Source organism: Larimichthys crocea, chromosome XXIII (genome assembly GCF_000972845.2).
Source record: "Larimichthys crocea isolate SSNF chromosome XXIII, L_crocea_2.0, whole genome shotgun sequence".
Lineage (NCBI taxonomy): Eukaryota > Metazoa > Chordata > Actinopteri > Sciaenidae > Larimichthys > Larimichthys crocea.
The window spans coordinates 2370015-2390373 of record NC_040033.1 but is presented as its reverse complement, the minus strand read 5'-3'; the positions used below and the strand labels follow the sequence as shown (position 1 = coordinate 2390373).

Below are 20359 nucleotides of genomic sequence, written 5' to 3'. Positions count from 1 at the left end.
GTGTGTGTGCCTGCAGGGGGAGACAACACACACACACACATATAAATGTACATGCACACAACCAAAAACACTTTAACCTTTTTATTTAACGTCCAATTACAAATTAAACATCACCAAAGCTCAAATAACAACTCTGTCATGTCACTGTTTGTTGTTTTGCTCCTCTTTAAACGTTTTATTTTAAAGTTTCAGTCTCATTTTTAGGAATATAAACAAGCATAACTATTATTTTTGTTACATTAGAGCAGTGGTTCTTAACCTTGTTGGAGGTACCGAGCCCCACCAGTTTCATATGCTCATTCACCGAACCCTTCTTTAGTAAAAAATAAAATATGTGCACAAAATGAACCGTGCATTAACATCACCTTGTTCAAATAACAAAACCAACACAGTGCATGAACTCACAACAACTTACCTCAGTGTGACTTCTGCTGTTGCCTTTGAGAGACCAGTTCAGATATGCGTGGCTTCACCTTGGCAAGTGCCAGTCTCATGTCATTTTCACAGCAAAGTCTGTTCCTTTTCTTAGTTTTTATGTCCAGCATCCTCGAAAACGATTGCTCACAAAGATATGTTGTAACAAATGGTATAAAAAATTCCAGGGCTGAGGCTCCACCGAACCCCTGAGACCGACTCACCGAACCCCTAGGGTTCGATCGAACCCAGGTTAAGAACCACTGCATTAGAAGTAGCGATGGTGCAATAACCTGTAAATAATGTATTTATTTATCCAGTTTGCATTAAAGAATTAAGCAAATTAAGCGTGTGTGTGTGTGTTGGTGAGGTCAACTCCACCTTCGACCTTCTCCTTAGCTGAGTTATTAATGTAGAAATGTACTTAAACTCATCCAAACTGTTTACTTTAAGACTATTAAATAGTTTTAATGCAGTTTTTTTGGTAATTAAATAGGTTTTTGCTTCAATATTAAAGATAATAAAACAGATTTGATCATTTTCACAGATATTTTATGTTTTTATTGCTTCATTTAGGATCTGTAACCTCTTGTTAATCTGTGAGTCAGATGATCAAATTAAACTAAACTAAATTGAGGCAAAGGTTGAGTTATATACATCAACATGTAAAAGTACATTATTATTATTATTAGAGTTTAAAGTATAAAGGAGCAGAAAAATGAGTGAAAGTCGCTCACAAAACTTCTTTAGTGTAGTGTGACTAAATGATTTAAAGTGACGACTCACAGGGTCATAGTGCAGTCTCATTTATTATTATTTATGCATCAATAAATCCAAAATATTTCTTTATCTTTCATCGTTTACAAAGTGAAACAGAGCAGAAAATCAACAGTCTGACATTTATACGTTCGAGAGGGAGACGCTGCTGATGTTTAACTCTTCTGTTGTTTACGTGATTTCACACAGTATTGCTACAATCAATGTTCGGAGATAAAAATCGAACATACGTTTCCTTTAAGTGCAAAAGATAAATCTTTAAATGTGTCAGTGTGGCCCGAAGACACAGAGAGAGAGGTTTGAGATGAAGATCAGAGAAACAGGTCGAACAGATTATTCATCATGATGACAGACGAGGAAGGAGACGACAACACACAGAGAGACAGAGCCGCAAACCACAAGTCTTGTTTCAGAACCGCTCGACTGTTGAAGACGTTCTGCTGAGGAACTTTTATTTGTTTCGAGGAACTTTCTCTCCAAGAGGAACCTCCATCAGTTTCTGCGAGGGGCAAAAACACAAAGATATGATTAAATCTCCACGAGTAAAGACAGACAGAACCGGAGCAGTCAGTCCAGCGGACCGGTGAACCGTTGACGTTTTCCCGATGTATCTCACCTTGAGCTGTCGAGCGTGGTAGGCGTCGTCCTCCTCGTTCTCGCCTCTCTGCGTGTCCACCTGGTATCTCTCGCAGGCCCGGGTCAGCTCGTGGGCGTCGTAGAGCAGAGCCGGGTCCAAAGAGTGAGCGTTTATCAGACTCACCAGGTACTCCCTGTAGTGCTTCCTGCAGCAACACAAACACGTGTATCTTTATGCATCGATATTTATAGAGTTTGGACTTTAAACCTGCAATTACTGATTTTTCTTTTTCTTTGGGGCCACTTTGGGGGGCAGCAGAAACGAGTTGTGAGCACAATACTGACATTTTTAAGTCGATACTTTGCTCTATTTTTGGTCTTGAACAACTCCTGAGGCAAATATCTGCTAAAGTGTGTCTAGTGTCTGTCAGCTGTTTGGGGTTGAGCAGGGAGTGTTACAGTGAGTTTGTTCTGTGAAAACGACGGCGTGAGAGAATGAAACAAAACAAGACAGCTCAAAATAAAACTCAGTACGAGTGAAGCCTTTCATTAAAAACAGAAATTATAGCCACTCCAAACCTGAGAGAGCTCAACGAGGAGCTGGACTTGAAGTTCTCTCTTCCTAGAGTTCACGTTTGTTCCTAAATTTTACGAGGTTTGTTGCATCGTATTTCCTCTTGAAGGACTTTTTAACTCAAAACAAGATCACGGCTCTAACCTCTGCTTCCTGAATGAAGGGAGATTAAAATGAGCGACAAGGAAAGAATGCACAAACAAGACGACCTCCCTGCGTGAGAGTTGTGGTGAGTGCAGCATCCCCGAGAGAGAAGTGTCTAACTTCCTGCCCGGACACAAAAGTAAACAGTTTGACTTCTGCAGTTTAAACTTCAGTCCAGGCTAAACATCTTTCTCTGTCAGAGAGTTTCAAAAGTTCCCAGAAGTAACATTTGATATCAGATTTTAGTGCTTCACACACTTTTGACAAAAGTTCGATAAGCTGTAAAATATTTATAACCAGAATAAAGTTCCAGTTAATACAAAGTTTTGGTGCCGCAACGAGGAGTTGAAATCTAATATTTTGGATTATAGTATGTTTTTCTATCATAGTATGTTTAGATACATAAAACAAGCTCGCTTGAAGTTTTATGTTTCAGCTTTACTCCAGCTTCAGCCTTTTCCTTCTGGTTAAGTTTCCTCTCACTCAAACAGTGTTTGGATACGGCTTTCTCAGAGCAGAATTCAAGCCCTTTCAAGGTCTTTAAACCAGACGTTTCCAGACTTTCAATGCCTTAATACACACCTCGAATACGTTACTACTTATTTTACCAGCGTTTCTTATTAACTGATTGTTGTTTTGATCATTTTATTGTATCTACGTGAACACGTCAGGAGACGACAGACTGACGATGAGGACGGGACAGGATTTTTTGTTCATTGTGTCGATGAAAACGTAACTGTTGATATCGAGCATTTTCCAAACTTTGAGGACTTTGTCTGAATCCTGAGTGAAACTCGAGCACAGGCCTCCGTTAGCATCGTGGTCGGACACTCACTCGCAGAGTCCGGCTTGTCCCGGCTTCGTCTGGATGCCACACGGCGAATCGACCTGCAGGCCTTCCTCGTCTTTCTGCTCCATCACACGACAAGAGTCTGCGTCGCACAGGAGGAGACAGAGTCAGTGAAATGTGTATGTTTGTGTTTATGTATTCAGTAAATAAAGATGTCTGAAGCCCGAGGCAGCCAAGAGGAAGCATTTAAATGTTCAAAGATGTTTTTATCTGATGGACAGAAGCTGCCTCACCCGTTTGAGTTCCAGCCGAAGGATCTGTGTTGAACTCCACGCCCTTCATCTGACGGGGAAATAATAAATTAAACTTTCTACAAATTTGTTTTCATGAAGCTGACAGACGGGAGTTGTTTTGGCGTCTGTACCTTGAGCAGTTCCTGCAGTCTGGCCGGCTCCCAGTCTCTGAGATAGAAGAGACAGTCACGTGGATGATGAGCATGTAGACCGGTGTAACTGCACGGAGGCGTCTTACACGCCGTCTGCCAGAGTAAACAGCACAAACACGACACATGTGGTAACGTTAGAAGATCAGCTGGTGAGATAAAGGTGTCTGTCTTCACACTGTAGCACATCAATGTGCTGCAGAAACTTCGTGCCGTGGTTTGGTCTCACCTTGTGGTACGAGTTGTTGCAGCCGCTGCAGAACTGGTACCGGCACTGGGAGCAGCTGAAGTGCATGCAGCCGCCTTTGGTCAGAGCGTACTGGAACCTGCAGTGAGGACAGGCTGCGGAGAGACAACACATCCTGGTTAATCTGTTATAACACAGAAAGTTAACCGGTGTGTAAACACTTTAAAAAACTGAAATGAGACTCGTGTCCTCACTGATGCCGTTGTCCCTCAGGTAGCCGGCCAGGCCTTGCCTCTGGTACTCGGGGTCGTTGTCCCTCTTCCACTGCTGGAACTGCTCACAGGACAGAACCTGGTGCTGAGACTCCCACTGCGACCAGAGAGAGGGCGTTAACGGAGTCTTATCAAACGTTAGATTCAGCCTCTGGACGTGAGGGACGATGTGTTCATACTCACAGGTTTCTTACACTGAGCGCAGAAACTCTTGTGGCAGGACAGGCAGGTGACCTTCAGCTGGTTTTCATTGATTTCGTTGATGAATCCAGACGTGCACTGAGGACGATTGGACCAGACTTCATGTTAACACGCATCGTCGTGTGAAGTTATTTATGTTTTGATCATTTCTGGATTTATTTTAAAACTCTCCGAGCAGAGAAGAGCGACGGGGACGAAGGACTCACGTGACAGCACCACAGGAACTTCGGGTCTTTCATCAGGGCGTGCTCCGTCAGCTTTTTATGAAACAGGTCGTACACGTCCGGCTCCAGGCATTCATGCAGCTGGACAAACAAAATGTTAATATTTCACACAGCAGCAACATTAATAATCAACCTGCTGTCTTTAAGATTTATTTTAATCCTCCTTTAAAGTTTAAAGTTAAACTGAAGCAGCCAATCAGAGCTCTTGTTTCTCTGTGTGTGTACCTGTATGGCCAGCGTAGAAAAGTAGCTGTCCAGTTGTTCGGGGTCGTTGATGTCCGGCTCTCTGCAGACGGGACACACCATGTCTCTGATGTGTTTGTCTCTCACGGCGACGGTGAAGTGCATCGCGAAGCACTCGTGGCACACGGAGCACTGACATGAAGTCAGAGACTGCATCTGAAACGTGGCGAGCAGAAGACGAGATTAACGGCCTGTGCTGTGTTTGAACGTCGAGCTCAGACCGCCGTCATGTTCCCGACCCGCCCACCTTGCTGCGGGGGAAGATGCTGAAACAGCAGGGGCACTCGTTGTTGAGGAGACGGCGGATGAAATCTTTGTCGTGCGACTCCTTCGCGGCTTGCACGACGTCCTCCAGCGAGTAGGTGACGTCCGGTTCTTGAAGCAACGAGAGGACGAGCTCGCAGCGGCCCCAGCTGGGCAGGTCGTACAGCGCCAGCAGACGCCTGCACATCCTCTGCAGAGAGCAAACAAGGACAAGGCAATTAAAACACCACACCTCGAATATAATTAGACATGCATCAACACAGCTGTGTGTGTGTGATCTGCCCTGCGGTCGAACCTGTTTGTCTGGATTTTTGGGATCAATCGGCGGCTCGGGCTGGTCGGTCCAAATACGCTGGTGGAAAGGCTCCAGGAGGGGGCGCTGCAGCAGAGACAGGGCGCCCTTCACCTCGCCGCCGCTTAGCCGCAGGGCCTCCTCAGACTGAGACGAGTCCCTGAAGCCCAGAGAGTGGAGCTCCTTCATCTGAACACAAACAAAGACAACAGGGAGGGAGAGTAGATTAAGATTTAGTTCAGCTGAGAGTTTGTGGAGATATGAAACGTTTCGTCAGGCTGAATTTCGGGGGAACAAACGGTTCATAGATTTCATGACGTAGCCAGAAAATCCAGTGAGATTTTGCTTCAATTAAGAGCTGGAACAAAACACAGACGAGAAACAACTTTTCCAAACTCAAAACATCCAAACAAAGAGAAGGATTAACGGATAGAACCCTGACACAAACCTATGAAGGATGTTGGGATATAGATCTTCTGTGTTTGATGTTATTTTGGGGAATACAGCGACTAAAAACACAGAAACTAAACTGAGCGACTCTGCTGCTACATTGGCAACATAGTGGCGAAACTCTACCGTAACACTGTAATCGTTTTATCTACCGTAAACTTTGTTGATTTATGGGATGTAGGTGTCAAGATGAATGTGTAACGACGCTAATGTGAGCTGTGTGTGGAAGTGGACGATATCTTCTTAAGTGTCTTAAGAAGATATGAATGTGTGAATGGAGCAACCCTCAGGGCTTTGCAACCTTATCACCCATGCACGGTACACGTAAAGTTCAAGTGACGTTGTTGAGTTTTAGGATCAATACTCTGCTGCATGTGACTTTGCTCTTTTAAAGAGTGAACTCACGATTATGTAACTCTCTATAAGACAGTGAAGATAAAGAGGGCAGGAGGACAAAGTCATGACTCCCTGCGCAGAGAAGTGAAGTCAGGACTCCTCAGTCGGCCTTTGTGAGAGAGATTACATATGAAAGCTTCCTTTAACTCTGACCAGCCCGAGGCTCAAGGAGAAATGTCCCTACAGTTAAAAACACAGCTGTGAGTTGTTACAAGCTTTGGTAGGGAGGCGTGTGTCGGATGAATAACTGTCGTTTATAACGGCAGGTTTGTGTGGGGAGTGTTTTTTATTTTGGATAAGTTTCAAGGTTGAGATAAGAGTACGATTCTTCCGGACGGGAGGAAAAAAGAAAAATCACTGAACTTCAGCTGAACTCAGCATCAAAGCTGAAGACTCCCTGACACCGACAGGTACACAGCAGGAGCTGTGTGAACGACCCGGAGGTTCTTTTAGCTGGATGCTTTATTTTATAAAAATACAAATACATGCAGTATTAATGTTTTGTTTTCCCACCTTGTGCTGTCGGTCTCTCAGCAGCTGTTTCACCGCTCGGTCTGTGTCTCCTCCGGCTGCCAGCCAGGCCAGCTTGGCCTCGGCTCTGGACAGCTTCACGCCTTCACCGGGGACGCTCTGCTCCGGCTCCTCTCCGTCCCTCACCACCGTGGGTTGTATCCCACAATCCCCCGCTTTGTAGTTTAGCTGGACGGAAGCCGCCATGGCGCAGATTTCATCCAGCAGGTGAGGCAGCTCCGACGTCACCCAGTCGCACGGTTTAGTGTTGTTGCTGCTGGAGCACAGGATGGCCGCATACACCTCCTCAGGACTGATGCCGCACTTTTCTGCTTCCTACGGAGACAAAACAGGGAGAATGTTTTTACTTTATTCTGCCTTTTTTTTATTTTATGTGACGAGAAACGAAATATTTTGAACTGTTGGTCGGACAAAGTAAGACATTTAAAGAAAATTAAGATTGACCTGCAAATAAATAAATAAATGAAAACCCAAAAATATTTAATTTACAATCATATAAAGCTAAATAAAGGAAGCAAATTCTTACATTTGAACTGAAACCAGTGACTTTTTTCTTCATAAATTACTTTTAAAAACACATATAATATTTTTCTCTATTAACTTTTTGTTGATCATCTGCGATAAAGAGCTGAAATAATCAGCAATGAGCTGCCAACAAACGGTGGATTGCGGAGACTTGTTCACGAGTGACGGGAAAATGTGAGCTTCGTGACATTTTTCAGTGTTGACTCACTCTGATCTGGTGGATGAGAGCGAGGCCGTCTTCCCTCATCGTCTTCTGCCTTCTCAGATCCGTGTTGAGTCTCGGCTTCGGTTGGGGCCTCGTGACCGGCTGCGATTGATCTTTGGTGCTGGACGGAGTCTGCTGGAGGGACAGGGGCAGAGAAACTCCGGTGGGAGAGTCTTTACCTGACAGGTTGCACATCTCACACACCAGAGCCGGCTTGGTGTTTACGTAGGTGCAGAACTGACACATCCACTGTGAAAGAAACAAAATGATTCATGTAGAAATATGTGTGATGAGAACGTACTTAAACAAACACCAGAGATCGAAAGACCAAGGACAGTGAGACAAACCTTTGTCCCAGAGTCGGACAGAGATCCTGGGCTGGACAGAACCGGAGCGACGGGCGGGCGAGTGGCCAGACGAGGGCGCTCACACACCTCACAGAGGATGCTGCTGCCTTGATTCACAACTGTGCAGCTCTTACACTGCCACTCTGAGGGGTCGAGCACATTGTAAGTCACTTTGTAACTTAAGAATTGAAGTTAATTATTATTCACATGTGTGTCTTAGTCTCACCCGTGTTGGGAGACGTAGGAACCGACATCAGGCTTTCTTGAACGTTGGAGGCTGCCGTAGCGAGTCGAGGCCGCTCGCAGGTCGCGCAGAGGACGGCTCGCATCTCGTTCACTGTGGTGCAATGAGAGCACTCCCAGGGCGACAGAGACGGACTGGAGGCAAAGAAACATTTACAGTTCACTGTAAACTCATCATTTAACTTGTATTTATAGGACAAGAGTTAGACAAACATAAAACTTAGAGATGCTGGCTGCATCTCACAGGACAACGACTGTCTTATTTTTTTAAATCTCTTGTGTTTTGGGTGTTTTTTTTGGAACCTTTATTTTATAGCTGCAGCTGAAGAGTGCCAAGAAAGTGGAGAGATAGAGAGAGAGAGAGAGAGAGAGAGAGGAAATGACCTGCAACAAGGGGCCACAGATCAGATTCAAACCCTGGGCTGCTGCAGCAAGAGCTGAGCCTCTGTACACGGATCTCTTATTTTGACTGTTTTCTGCAGCTAACTGTGTTTTTTAAAGTTTGTTATGATGGCTCCACACCAACTTTGGTGTTACAGCTATGGATAGCTTTTACTTGTAGTGTTTTATTGTGTGTGTGTAAAGCTGGATGTGTGGTCCCCTTCCCGGACACATGGAGGGTGCAGCACTTGGTCTGAATGTCCAATACGCGGGATCCAGTTTGAAGATTCAGCGTTACTGAAGATGAAACCGCCTGACGGTCGTAGCAGCTTGGTCTTTGTGCCTAACTCATCATCGTGGTACTTCCTTTTGCACAAACGATCTCACCACCCGCTCTGATAACTGGACCGCAACGCTGCCGAATGAGGAAGCGAACCTGGTTTAAACTTCCTGTTCTCCTCACCTGGATGTTTTAGCTGGTGTGATATTGGTTCTGTTGTGTCCTTTGCGGTCGGGGTGAGAGTGGAAAAGCAGGTCACATTTCCGACACAACCTCTGGACGCACGTGGAGCACTGAGCGTGAACGGAGGAAATCCCGCAGATGCTGCAGGTTTCTACAAACAAACACGAAAAAAAGAGTTAAAAGCAACAAAAACAAACTTCACTTTTGAATTTCCTGTTTTTTTTTTTTTAGCATACCTGGTTTGGTTTTATGGATTTTATCTCTCTTGTGATTGGCTCTGGACGGGTGGCGGTGAAAGAGGTCATCGCATGCGTCACAGAGAGGCTGATTGTCGCAGGACGGGCAAACGAGGGACGAGGGACCGCCACACAAGTTACAGTCACTCGCTACAGGAGAGCCTGGACATCAGAAAGAAGGAAACCTATTAATCAAACCTAATATTTAATTTAATTAATCTGTTTTTAGTTGCACACTGGTGAAGAAGCAGGCAGTGAGGTGTGTTGCAGCTCACCTGTCGAAGGTTTCAGAGGTTGAGCGGGTTTAGGTAGAGGAGACAGGACTTCGGGTTTGTCTACCGGCTGCTCGTCTGCAGAGTCACTCACCGGTTTCTCCTGAAGAAACCAGCATCACAGTCAACACTCTTCATCATGAACAGTGCATGCTCTGTGTTTAACACAGGAGCTGTGTGAAGGTAATATGAGTTTTTTTTGTCATTGGACGGCAGCTACAACACAAAATCTGTCACTAGGAATCTGCGATGAGTCTGTCTGCTCTCTAAGCTGATTTTCATTGAATAAACATGGAAAGAAAAGAAAAGAGTGAGATTGTGGCTCATCAAGGATGACGAGGTTACAAATACTGAAAGAAATAATATCACTGTTCCTCCTCAGGGCGAATAAATGCGTGACGAAACTGGGTTCAAAGAGAGAGCGTTGATGACAGCCTGTGTTTTCGTTGCCTGAAGCTGCTTTTTATATCTTGCGTCTTTGAACAGTTCACACAGAGTGATCAAGTGCTGACAACTCAACGTTGGTACAGACCTGCTGGGTGATAAATGGGATGACATCTTGGAAGTGTTCTAGGTGAGGATGAGTGCCCTGAACAAACAGAGACATAAGAAATGGAACACTGAGTTTTCTTTACACACAAACAACAACAACAACAACAACAAGGACTGCTCACAAACAAACACAAACCTTGATGAGCATGTCCACCTCTGTGCGTAAGGTCATGACCTCCAGCGTCACTGCAGCAACTTTTTCCGCGTCTGGTTCGGTGACTTCATCGGGGAAACTGAGGCCATCGACCTGCTGATTGGTGTAACCGTACAGGTAGAGGACTCTCCGGCCTCCCTGTGGAAGAAAACGAGGATTGTTCAAGAACGATTACAAACTAAACAAATATTTTCTACAAGAAAATCAAGAAGCTTCGATCTAACCTTGATGGCATCCACCGTCGTCCTGAAGACGGGGTTGTTGTGCTTGACGCTCCTCCAGTATCTGGGCCTGGTGGGACTCGTCAGGTTGCAGCCGTACTTCTCCAGGATACTCAAGGCCTTGACCAGTCTACTCAAAGACTCCAGAACCTGAAGAAGAAGAGTGGTTAGTAATGCCAGCCGGGGTTTCCATCAATGAGTCAGAGCCTATATTTATGTTTATGAAACATTTAAGAAAAGAGCTTATTTTTATAGAAATTACCTAAAATTTAAGTATTATTCATTCATATAAGAACTTATTTTATTATAGTCCAAGTTTTTAACAATTTCTAGTAAATATTGGCACATAAAATGTATTTTTTAATAATTTTTTGTCTTTTGTTTTTGCCGTTACAGCTTTAATAACTGAAGACGACTGTTTTCACAATCCCACATCAGTCGATCCTTGATTCAGAGAAAAACTTTGGATTTAAACATTTAAAATGACTAAATTTGTGTCATCTCGTGTGTATGTGCGAGTACTGACACTCTGTGTTGCTCTGTGTTTGTATTTTGTGGTTTTTCTGCCCTCTAGTGGTCGGATATCGCTTTTTGTTTTGACTTAGAATACAACTTTCAAGGCAAATTCAAGGACTTTCCAGGCCTTATTCCCTTAGGGACCCAACAGAGCATAGTTTGAGACATGGATCGAGGTTAATTACTGTTACGGTACTTTCAATGACCCATGCATGTAAGCAGAGAGATAAAGTTGAGTTCAGGGTTCATGGTGTGTTGTGCAGTTTCAGACTTCACCTCCTGTCTGTTGCGTCCGGCCGTGTTCTCCCTCAGCATGGCCTCCACTCCAAACTGACGGTACTTCTCCGACAGAGGCAGAGGGATGCCGGCCATGGTCTGGACTTCAGCTTTCACGTCCTGGGCATTACCTGACGAGGACAGGAGGGACAGGGATCTCCTCCTGACCTCGTCCATCTGGACGGAGGCAGGGCCGCCGCTCATTTCTGTCACGGAGGAGAAAGTTTGATGCTCAATAAAAAGCAGAAGAAAACATATCGCTGTGCAGCTTCCAGGGTAAAGCTAAAGATTATTTCCTGATTGATTAGCTGTTTGGCCCAGAAAACGTCAGAAAAATATTGATCACAAAATGTCTTGTTTTGTCCACAACCCAAAGACATTCAGTTTACTATCAGAGAGGACTAAAGAAAGCAGAAAATATTCACATTTGAGAGGCTGAGGTTGTTATATAATAGTTTTTCCTTTAATCTTAATCTTCTCTTTGTGAAGTCAGACAATCTAAACTTCAGGGATTGATTGATTTATAACTAATTTATCCAACAAACACGGAAATATAAAAAAGCTGCTTCTCTTCTGAAAGACGTGAACGTGGTTTGAAGGTCGAAAAAGAAAAACAAAGATTAAAAAAACTATTTTGGTAAAAGTGTTAGACGTGAAGTCAAGATTGAAGTTTGACAGGATGTAAGAATATTTTCCACACGATTCAATACCTGGCAAACCGTCAGGTGTATCTTTTAATCCAATCCACTTTATTTATATAGCAGGATTTTAGCAAACACAGGGTTTTCAAAAAGATAAAACACAATAGAAACATGAAGTAGATAACAGAAAGATAAAATAAAACAATAAAATAAAAAAATTAATAAAAAGCACTACCCGCACAAGATAAAATAAATATAAATAAATAAGTAAATAAAAATATGCATGTATACACTCTACATGGTGCATTTTAAATAGAAAACATAGTAAATATAAGATAATAATAATTCACATGAGGCAGGAAAACAGTTAAAATGAATATTTACATAAAAGTAGCATAATAAATTAAAATAATTCGACATATATGTTATAAAATCTTGGAGTATGCAGGTGAATTAATCAGATTTAAAGCAGAAAACTAACAGAGACTTGACACTTTAACACTTTAATTAACGTTTTAATGTTGAGAGCAGCCTTTTTTAAAGTCTTTGGTTTCATTTGTCCTGAACATTTTCACTTTTAATTTTACCACATGACTTTGAGGAAAGTCCAGGGCTAATCACAGACTGAAGTAAACAACAAACACCGACAGACAGCCTCGGTAGAGACGTTAACTCACCGTTAAAGACGTTAACTCACCGTTAAAAACGTTAACTTACCGTTAAAAACGTTAACTCTCAGTTAAAGACGCCGTTAAACCTCTCGGGTTGTGTGTCGGTTAGTTTGCAACAACATTTCTCGTCAGTTGAAACCGAAACTTTTTTTTTTTTTTTAAAAACAGCCGTTAAACTACAAACCTGCCGAACGTCGCGAGCTTCGACGGTTATTCCCTCCGTCCCGCGTGTCCGCCGGAAGTCTTTATGTTGACATTAATTTAAAAAATAAAGATTTATTTTTTTTAATTAATATAATCGGTTGAGAGTTGTGACCTCCTCTGCTCTGTGTGTGTGTGTGTGTGTGTGTGTGTGTGTGAAGCTCGAAGCTAATGTAAACGTAGCTTCAAAATGCGGAACTCCAAGTTTGACGTCCAGACTTCCGGCGCTACTTTCCTGTGCGAGTCTTTGGATTTTCAAAATAAAAGCGGATTTTATTTTCTTCTACAACTTGTTTTTTTTATTGATTTATTTTTTTATTTATTGGTATAAAGCTTTTTATCGCTTTATTGAGGAATTTGACTTACTTTGTACATACAGGTATAGACATAAGTACAGTTTAGAAGACAAAGGGACATGACAGGTAGGCGCAAACATGACATAAAAAATAACTGTATACATATTCAAAAGTATATATATATTTGCATAAGTATATGGACATGAGTATAGTATGAGTATTGTGTACATGAGGCAGGTGGATATGACAGTATGCATATCTATGTACAGCAGACTAAATGTAAACAGTGGATAAATAAATACATTTACTAAACTGTTACAATAGTTTTGTGTTTTGTGTACATACATGTTCAGATCCTTTATTGAAGTAAAAGTAGCAATATTGTGAAAATACTGCAAGCAAAATTAATGCATTCAAAATTATAAAAATTACAAAAGTACTTAAAGTATGAAATGTAAAAGTACTCATTGGGCAGCAGAGCCTCTGTCATTGTAATGCTACTACTACTACTAGTAGTATATATACTATATTACCCAATTATTGTCGGTCTAACATTATTATTGATGCAGTATTATAATTGTAATTGTAACTACCACACTTTATAGTTTGGGGGCAGCAGTATTCATGCCATGCATACTGTATATACTGTAATATCTACCTCATGTATAAACACAACAACACAACAGAAGCTGCTGTATGATTTCAGCATCATTTGCACCACTGTCTACAGATGTTACTGCTGTTCATAGACAGACATTGCTCTTTGGGCTGCATGTTTGCATGAAATTTGCTGCACAAGTTTATTTCAACTGCACCAACACGTGACTCAGCAATGAACTGAGGGTATTTACCTTTATTTTAATGATTTATTATGCACTAATAAAGCTGTAGCACCTCCTTTGCTGTCTTCTGAACCCTTCACATTTAGGAGGAGGAGGAGGAGGGAGGACAGTGGGAGGCGCAAGCTGCATCATCCGACCTGAAATCGAAAGTAAATTCAATGAGGAAATAAAAAAAAAGACACACACAGACACATCGTCCTCTGCTGCACACGCCTGAATCCACCTGAAAACTTCACGCCTTTATTCGTTTTCTGTCTGCAACAGGTGAAGGAAAACCCGCTGAGTCATGTCTAAGACCTCCACTCTGAAGATCAGCCGCGCGAGCGCTGGACAGGTGAGTTCACCGACGTGCTCGCGCTTCGTTCAGTTGCCACAGGGGCTACGTGCTACATGCTAAAAGACTTTAAATATTACGAACAGCAGCTTGTTAGTTGTTGTTTTTTTATGTGTGTGAAACGTTCAGAGCTGATGCGTTCAGAACAGAGTGAGCTGCATTTGGTTAAACACACGGAAAGTCCCGAGTGTGAGAGGAAAACGAAAGTAAATCTTTCAAAAATGGATTTCAAAACATGAGTCAGCAACTTAAATAATGTTTTTATCGTGTTTTCTACAGGTGGAAATCTTCCGCCAGGGCCTCTATCAGGAGGTTTGTTCATCCACATGTTTATTTTTGTTTTTTATTTTAAAAACATGCAGCATAATTCAACTTTTTGTCTTTTCCAGGCAGATAATCTGTTCTCCAACTACATCCCCCTGAAGATCGTGCAGCTGGATGCTTTTCTCAAGGTCAGCAGCTTCATTGTTTTAACAGCAACATGACCTTCAACCTGTGAACTTTGGACGTTGTTCACCGCTGTCTGTGTGTGTTTTTTTTTTGCAGGATGATGCCCTCAACATCTCAGACATGAGCTCGCTGCACGCTCCCCTCGACATCCCCATACCGGACCCTCCATCCCCGGAGGAGGAGGTACAGTCCCAACACTGTGTTTTACACAAAACTATACTCACTACATGATAAGACACCTCAGCGGTCGCTTTGGCGTTAGTGACACACTCCTGCAGCTGCAGAAATGTGCGCCTTGCTTCTCCTGCTGTGTGTTTTACTTCATTCTTTGTCTGGTAATTGAAATAAAGAAAGAATCAGCACAACCTAACAGTGAAGATCTGTTGCAATCAGCTGTTTTGTGTTGGCTGGATTACAAATTAGATCCTCAGAGGCTCAAAACTCTGTGCGATCATTCCTCTTTTTGTGCCCTTCTAGTGTATCGAATGTCACCCCTCTCTCTTTCCCTGCATTGTTTCTACTATCACGATCAAAAATAAAAAAGGCAAATTACGACAGGACGTATGCAGACATGGTGCATGTTCTAAAAGTTGTCAGTTTATTAGGTATACCTTGCTAAAAATTGATGCAATCTAACACGACTGTTTTGCGATAAATCCTCCCGTAATGAAGCTTATAACGTTCAGTGCATGTTGTAGCTGATTGCAACCCTCTCGCCTCACCCTCCCAAACATTATAGGCTCCATCTAGAGTCAGTGTTTAGTTTTTTCTGCTCTGGGCTGCTGTAGAAACAGAGCGGTTAAACATGTATGCCCATGTTAAATGAGTATTAAACTAAATCTCACACACTGGACCTTTAAAGGATTAATTACAGTAGTTTTATTAGGTTAGTTTGAGCTTGGTGTATCTGATAAACTGAGCAAATGATTGATCTCACAGGAAATGGAGACAGACAAGAATGAAGAGGATGAGAAGAAGAAGAAGAAAGGTAAAAATAAGAATATTTGTTGTTTTTTTTGTGACGTTCACTGTGTTTATGGCGCCTCGTGTCTCCTCTTCGTCCCTCAGCTCCTAAATGTGGCTACATCAAGGGGAACGAGAAGATCACGGCGCTCCTGGAGAAGGTGAAGCCGGAGATCGTCGCTCTCAGAGAGAGCATCAACGTTGTAAGTGAATCTCACGAGTGGGTTTCTTCTCTAAAACAAGTTTGAATGTTTTAAATTAAACTCTTCTGTTTGCCGTAGATCTCCTGTTGGATTCAGCACCTCATCCCAAAAATAGAAGACGGGAATGACTTCGGTGTTGCCGTCCAGGTACTCTTTTTTCCCGTCCTGTTCACGCATGCTGAGGTGAAGTTTGAATGAACTGCAAATGATTCTTTTCACCGCAGGAGAAAATCTTGGAGAGAATCGGTGCTGTGAAGACCAAAGTCGAGACTTTTCAGGTCAACATCAACAAGTAGGTTGGATACAAATGGTTTTTAGTGTTAAAGGGTGTCTGAAGTGGGTTTATACAAGGTACTGATCCATAGTTGCTGTGTTACATGTCGTACAGTGATCACTGCTTAGGTTGGCAGTTAGTTACAGCTGGTTTTACGTTACTACCTTTCCCCTCATGAGCTGGGTCGTAACAGATTATATCACTCTCTCTCCAAAGACACCAAACTTCACTGGCAAAAAGCTTAATCTGACCTTGCAGCGCACAGAAAGATGCTCGTCTACCGTTGCCTCGATTTGCAGCAATTAAACTGACAAAACACCAAAGTCACACAGAAACACAACACAAACTAACAAATCAAGGCAGCGGTGGATGAGCAATTTCCATATTCTACGAGGTTAAATGATGTTTTTGTCACTGAAGTTTGGTGACTTTGAATAGAGCGTTGATCGATATTCAGTTTCCCTTTTAAAAGGGCCGTTTCACAGGAAGGTATAGTGGTGAAACTATTCCAAATATCACGTACACTTAAACTGATGTTGATCTTTTCAGGTCTACACTGACTATGAATCAGTATTTCACATGACTCTTAAAGTTTAATGGTTGGAAGTTTCACTATTCACCCTCCAAACACTTCTGAAACTGAAATTTCTGTTGAATCATCCAGGTACTTTTCAGAGAGAGGAGACGCTGTCGCAAAAGCTTCCAAAGATACTCATGTGGTGAGTGTTCACGGTGTCGAGGTGTAAGTCTGATTTGACAGTGTCAACGAACCCAAAGAAAAGATCCAGAAACAACTTTATGATCATGAACTTCTACTTTAGTCTATTTAGACTCAATCCCACTCACCAGTGGATTAATCCACGTCTGAAAATAGTCCCAAACAAATGCACTATCTGGCCTTTTTATGGGATTTGTTGACAGCAAGCCCATCTTTCTCTTCCTTCAGATGGACTACCGCTCGCTAGTCCACGAGAAGGACGAGACCGTCTACTCCGAGATCAAAGTCATCGTTATGGACATCCGCGGCTTCTACGTAAGTCAGACAGGTCTTAAGTTGTTTGACCAGCCTCCTGTCACAGAGGAGAACTTTAAACCGGCTTTCTACATGTTTTTACCACAGGCTGAACTTTACGACATCATCAGCAAGAACCTGGAGAAGGTGACCAACCCGAAAGGAGAGGAGAAACCGTCCATGTACTGAAGGAGGAGGCGTTCAGGGACAGATTCTGTAGTCATCAGGATGCATTCAATATCAATCAACTCTCTCTGTTTAGCAATGATAAAAATCAGTTCCCAATTTTGCTTATTCATCTCGATAAACAGTAAAGGTTTTTAACACTGCTATGGTATTATGACACTTTAGGTTTGTACCTGAGTTGTACAACAATGAATTAAAAAAAACCAATAAAAACAGTAAAAATAAAAACTTGTTTTTTTTTCAAACTGTTGTTGGAATCTCATTTATTTGTAAATAAAAAAGTGATTCATGACACACTTCGATTTAACTCAAACAGAACTCTTATTACAAAAATATTTTCCATCAACATAAAGAAGGAACGATCCGATAAGAACAAAACAATGAAGTCATCGACCAAAGTAAAGTTTGTATCCACAAAACAAATCTGTGTCAGTGTTCAGCGACGATTCTCATACTTCAGGACCTTCTCCTCCGGGTATGAGCTGCAAAACAGAAAATATAAATTAAACCATGAAGGTCTACAACAACAACAACATTAAGGACACAGTCAGGATCAGACGCTGTGGCCAAACACCAAAAAATGAGCGATCTGCAGCGGAGAAGCTGAACGGGATCTGACTTTTGATCGGACACAACCCGACGTCACGATTGGGCAAACCTGAGATTTGAAAAAACTGAGATCTAAACTCTGATACTCTACCTGTTGTGTTCTAACTTTGTTTGTTTTACGTAGCAGCTTCTAAATCTGAGTCTGACTCACAATTTACGTCTTATGTCGAGTGACATGAACAGTGAATGAGAGCGAGCGAGCGCTGGCTTCGATAAAGCCGATTAATCAGAGAAATAAAAAGTTTCACAGCAGTTACGTTCAACACAAACAGACAGACTCTGTCTAAACGTACCTAAAGATACACAAATCAAAGGAAACATCCCAGACGTGCAGGATAATTACGTACCATGGTGATGTTATTGCCGTTGAGGAGGATCTGGTCCAGTTTGGTTATCCTCCTTCCCTCTGGTGTGATCTCACTGAAACACAAAAACAAGGAGTTCATTCAAGTCAGCTTAAAAAATAACTAATTAATATAAAAATAAGAAGTGCACTTACAATTCTGTCACGTCCTCCAGCACCATGTCTGAAACACTGAGTTAAGGCAAACAGAAAAAAAAAAAATCACAGCAGCACATTCAACACAAGTAAAATGTGTTAAAGGATACTGACAAAGTCGTCGAAGCCCAGCAGGGTGCCGACGATTTCTTTGTCGGTTTTCATGACGATGTGAATCCGGGAGCCAATACATTTATCCACGAGCTCTGAAAGGAGGAAGACAACGTGAGATTAAAGACGCAATGACGTCCTTTAAACGTCTCGTTTCGCCCACAACACAAAGATATTCAGCTTACTGCCACAGAGGACTAAAGAAAGTCACATGTGACATAAAGAAAATGACCTAAAATTATTAATCAATTATCAAAATAATCGTTTTATCGTCTTATCGTTGCAGAAAACCCAGAACGTGACATCTTCAGATGGTCTTGTTTTAACTGACCAACAGTCCCAAAGCATAAGATATTCATTCAACTGTCATAGAGGACTAAAGATATCAGAAAATATTCACATCTGAGAAGCTGAAATTGGAATATTTGGACATTTACTGACAATTAAATCAATAAATAACATCTTCAAATGTCTCTTTTTAAACTGACCAACAATTCAAATACACAAGATATTCATTTAATGTTGATGTTTAGCCTGAAAAATGACAGAATTCTGCAGTTATTTCACATTATTGGACTGTGATCCTTCAAAATAAAAGCACATGCTTTGATACTTTTCTGTAGCAGACCTTTCAAAATAAGATTAAACAGTAATTCACAAGAAAAAAATAGTCCACGATGAAACAAAGATTTACATAATTTAGTTAATTATTATTTAAATTAAATTATAAAGGACTGAACTCTTATTTTACATTATTGGACTGTGATCCTTCAATATAAAAGCACGTTTTCCTGAAGTAGACCTGTCAAAATAAAATTAAACAGTGATTCACAAGAAAAAATAGTCAACGATGAAACAAAGATTAACATAATTTAGTTAATTATTGTTTAAATTAAATTATAAACGACTAAACTCTGCAGTTATTTAACATTATTGGACCGTGTGATCCTTCAAAATAAAAGCACGTTTAGATTTTCTGTGGCAGACCTTTCAAAATAAAAATACACAGTAATTCACAAGAAAAATTGTGAAAGATTAAACAAATATTAACATAATTTAGTTTTTAAATTAAATTATAAATGACTGAACTGCTATTTTACATTATTGGACCGTGTGATCCTTCAAAATAAAAGCACATGTTTAGATAGTTTTCTGTAGCAGACCTTTCAAAATAAGATTAAACAGTAATTCACAGGAAAAACAGTGAAAGATGAAACAAATATTAACATAATTTAGTTAATTATTATTTAAATTAGTTTTAGCACCATCACGAGCGCATGATGCTAACCTATGAGCTAACACAAACATCGCAGATATCTAAACTCCCGCCTCAAAGCTCACACACCGCACTCTGGCTTTTAACACTAGATGCTATTTATTGATATAAAAACATAAGAGCGACATTATTAGACGTTATTTAGCCGGTAACGAACCGAGCGGGAGCAGCTGGGACGGGTTCGTAGCCGGAGTAGCCGCCATGATGTGCGTCTTCCTCTCCTCCGCGCGCAGCCAGAACCAATCGATAGAAGAACCCCGGAGCGAGCAATGAAGCAATCGAGCCCAGATCGTCAACGAGCAACTAACGGCAAAGATCGTTTGTTTGTTATGTTTGATTATTATTATTATTATTTATTTTTTTAGTGTTGATCAGAAACCAATGCTTTAAACACAAACATGTAACTGAACAGATATTAAATTAAAAAACATTAAAGTGTGCGCTTTAACGGTTTTCCACACGGTGGCGCCTGATCGACACATGACGTCATCGTTTTACTGTAACAAAGAGCGCGGAGTGAAGGTCAAGATAGTTCCCTCCACTGCCCACGACTACTACACCCGGTACTTATTTAAATTATTTACATCATTTGGCAATTTTTTAACATAACATAACATAACATA

The 20359-nt window shown here is 41.6% G+C and overlaps 3 protein-coding genes across 5 annotated transcripts; 1 reads left to right on the top strand and 2 right to left on the bottom strand.

Annotated features, from left to right (window-relative positions):
* Positions 1 to 1204: 1204 nt before the first annotated feature.
* On the bottom strand, positions 1205 to 12846 carry LOC104939164 (E3 ubiquitin-protein ligase RNF31). 3 transcript variants are annotated; one of them, XM_019254509.2, is made up of 24 exons: positions 12665 to 12846; positions 11169 to 11374; positions 10380 to 10526; positions 10138 to 10293; positions 9982 to 10038; positions 9453 to 9552; positions 9178 to 9339; positions 8942 to 9092; positions 8081 to 8232; positions 7855 to 7997; positions 7511 to 7756; positions 6760 to 7092; positions 5404 to 5589; positions 5092 to 5298; positions 4827 to 5000; positions 4584 to 4682; positions 4360 to 4455; positions 4159 to 4273; positions 3947 to 4059; positions 3700 to 3813; positions 3569 to 3617; positions 3321 to 3417; positions 1808 to 1973; positions 1205 to 1690 (listed from the first exon to the last, which is right to left on the bottom strand). In XM_019254509.2, the coding sequence occupies exons 2-24, from the start codon at positions 11370 to 11372 to the stop codon at positions 1643 to 1645; spliced, it is 3315 nt and encodes a 1104-aa protein (XP_019110054.2). In that variant the 5' UTR covers positions 11373 to 11374; positions 12665 to 12846; the 3' UTR covers positions 1205 to 1642. The 3 variants fall into 3 exon arrangements, with proteins under 3 accessions (XP_019110054.2, XP_019110056.2, XP_019110055.2); XM_019254511.2 differs by lacking the exon at positions 12665 to 12846 and adding an exon at positions 12527 to 12547; XM_019254510.2 differs by lacking the exon at positions 12665 to 12846 and adding an exon at positions 12487 to 12512.
* A 1130-nt stretch (positions 12847 to 13976) lies between these two features.
* Positions 13977 to 17477, top strand: psme2 (proteasome activator subunit 2). The gene is given in 11 exon segments (NM_001303330.1): positions 13977 to 14153; positions 14433 to 14465; positions 14543 to 14605; positions 14700 to 14786; positions 15543 to 15591; positions 15672 to 15769; positions 15848 to 15916; positions 15994 to 16061; positions 16708 to 16762; positions 16990 to 17076; positions 17164 to 17477. Coding segments are annotated over 11 exon segments (738 nt in total). The 5' UTR covers positions 13977 to 14105; the 3' UTR covers positions 17245 to 17477.
* Positions 17478 to 17487: 10 nt separating this feature from the next.
* On the bottom strand, positions 17488 to 20038 carry lsm5 (LSM5 homolog, U6 small nuclear RNA and mRNA degradation associated). The gene is made up of 5 exons (XM_010754111.3): positions 19894 to 20038; positions 18460 to 18555; positions 18350 to 18377; positions 18198 to 18270; positions 17488 to 17723 (listed from the first exon to the last, which is right to left on the bottom strand). The coding sequence occupies exons 1-5, from the start codon at positions 19937 to 19939 to the stop codon at positions 17691 to 17693; spliced, it is 276 nt and encodes a 91-aa protein (XP_010752413.1). The 5' UTR covers positions 19940 to 20038; the 3' UTR covers positions 17488 to 17690.
* Positions 20039 to 20359: the final 321 nt, after the last annotated feature.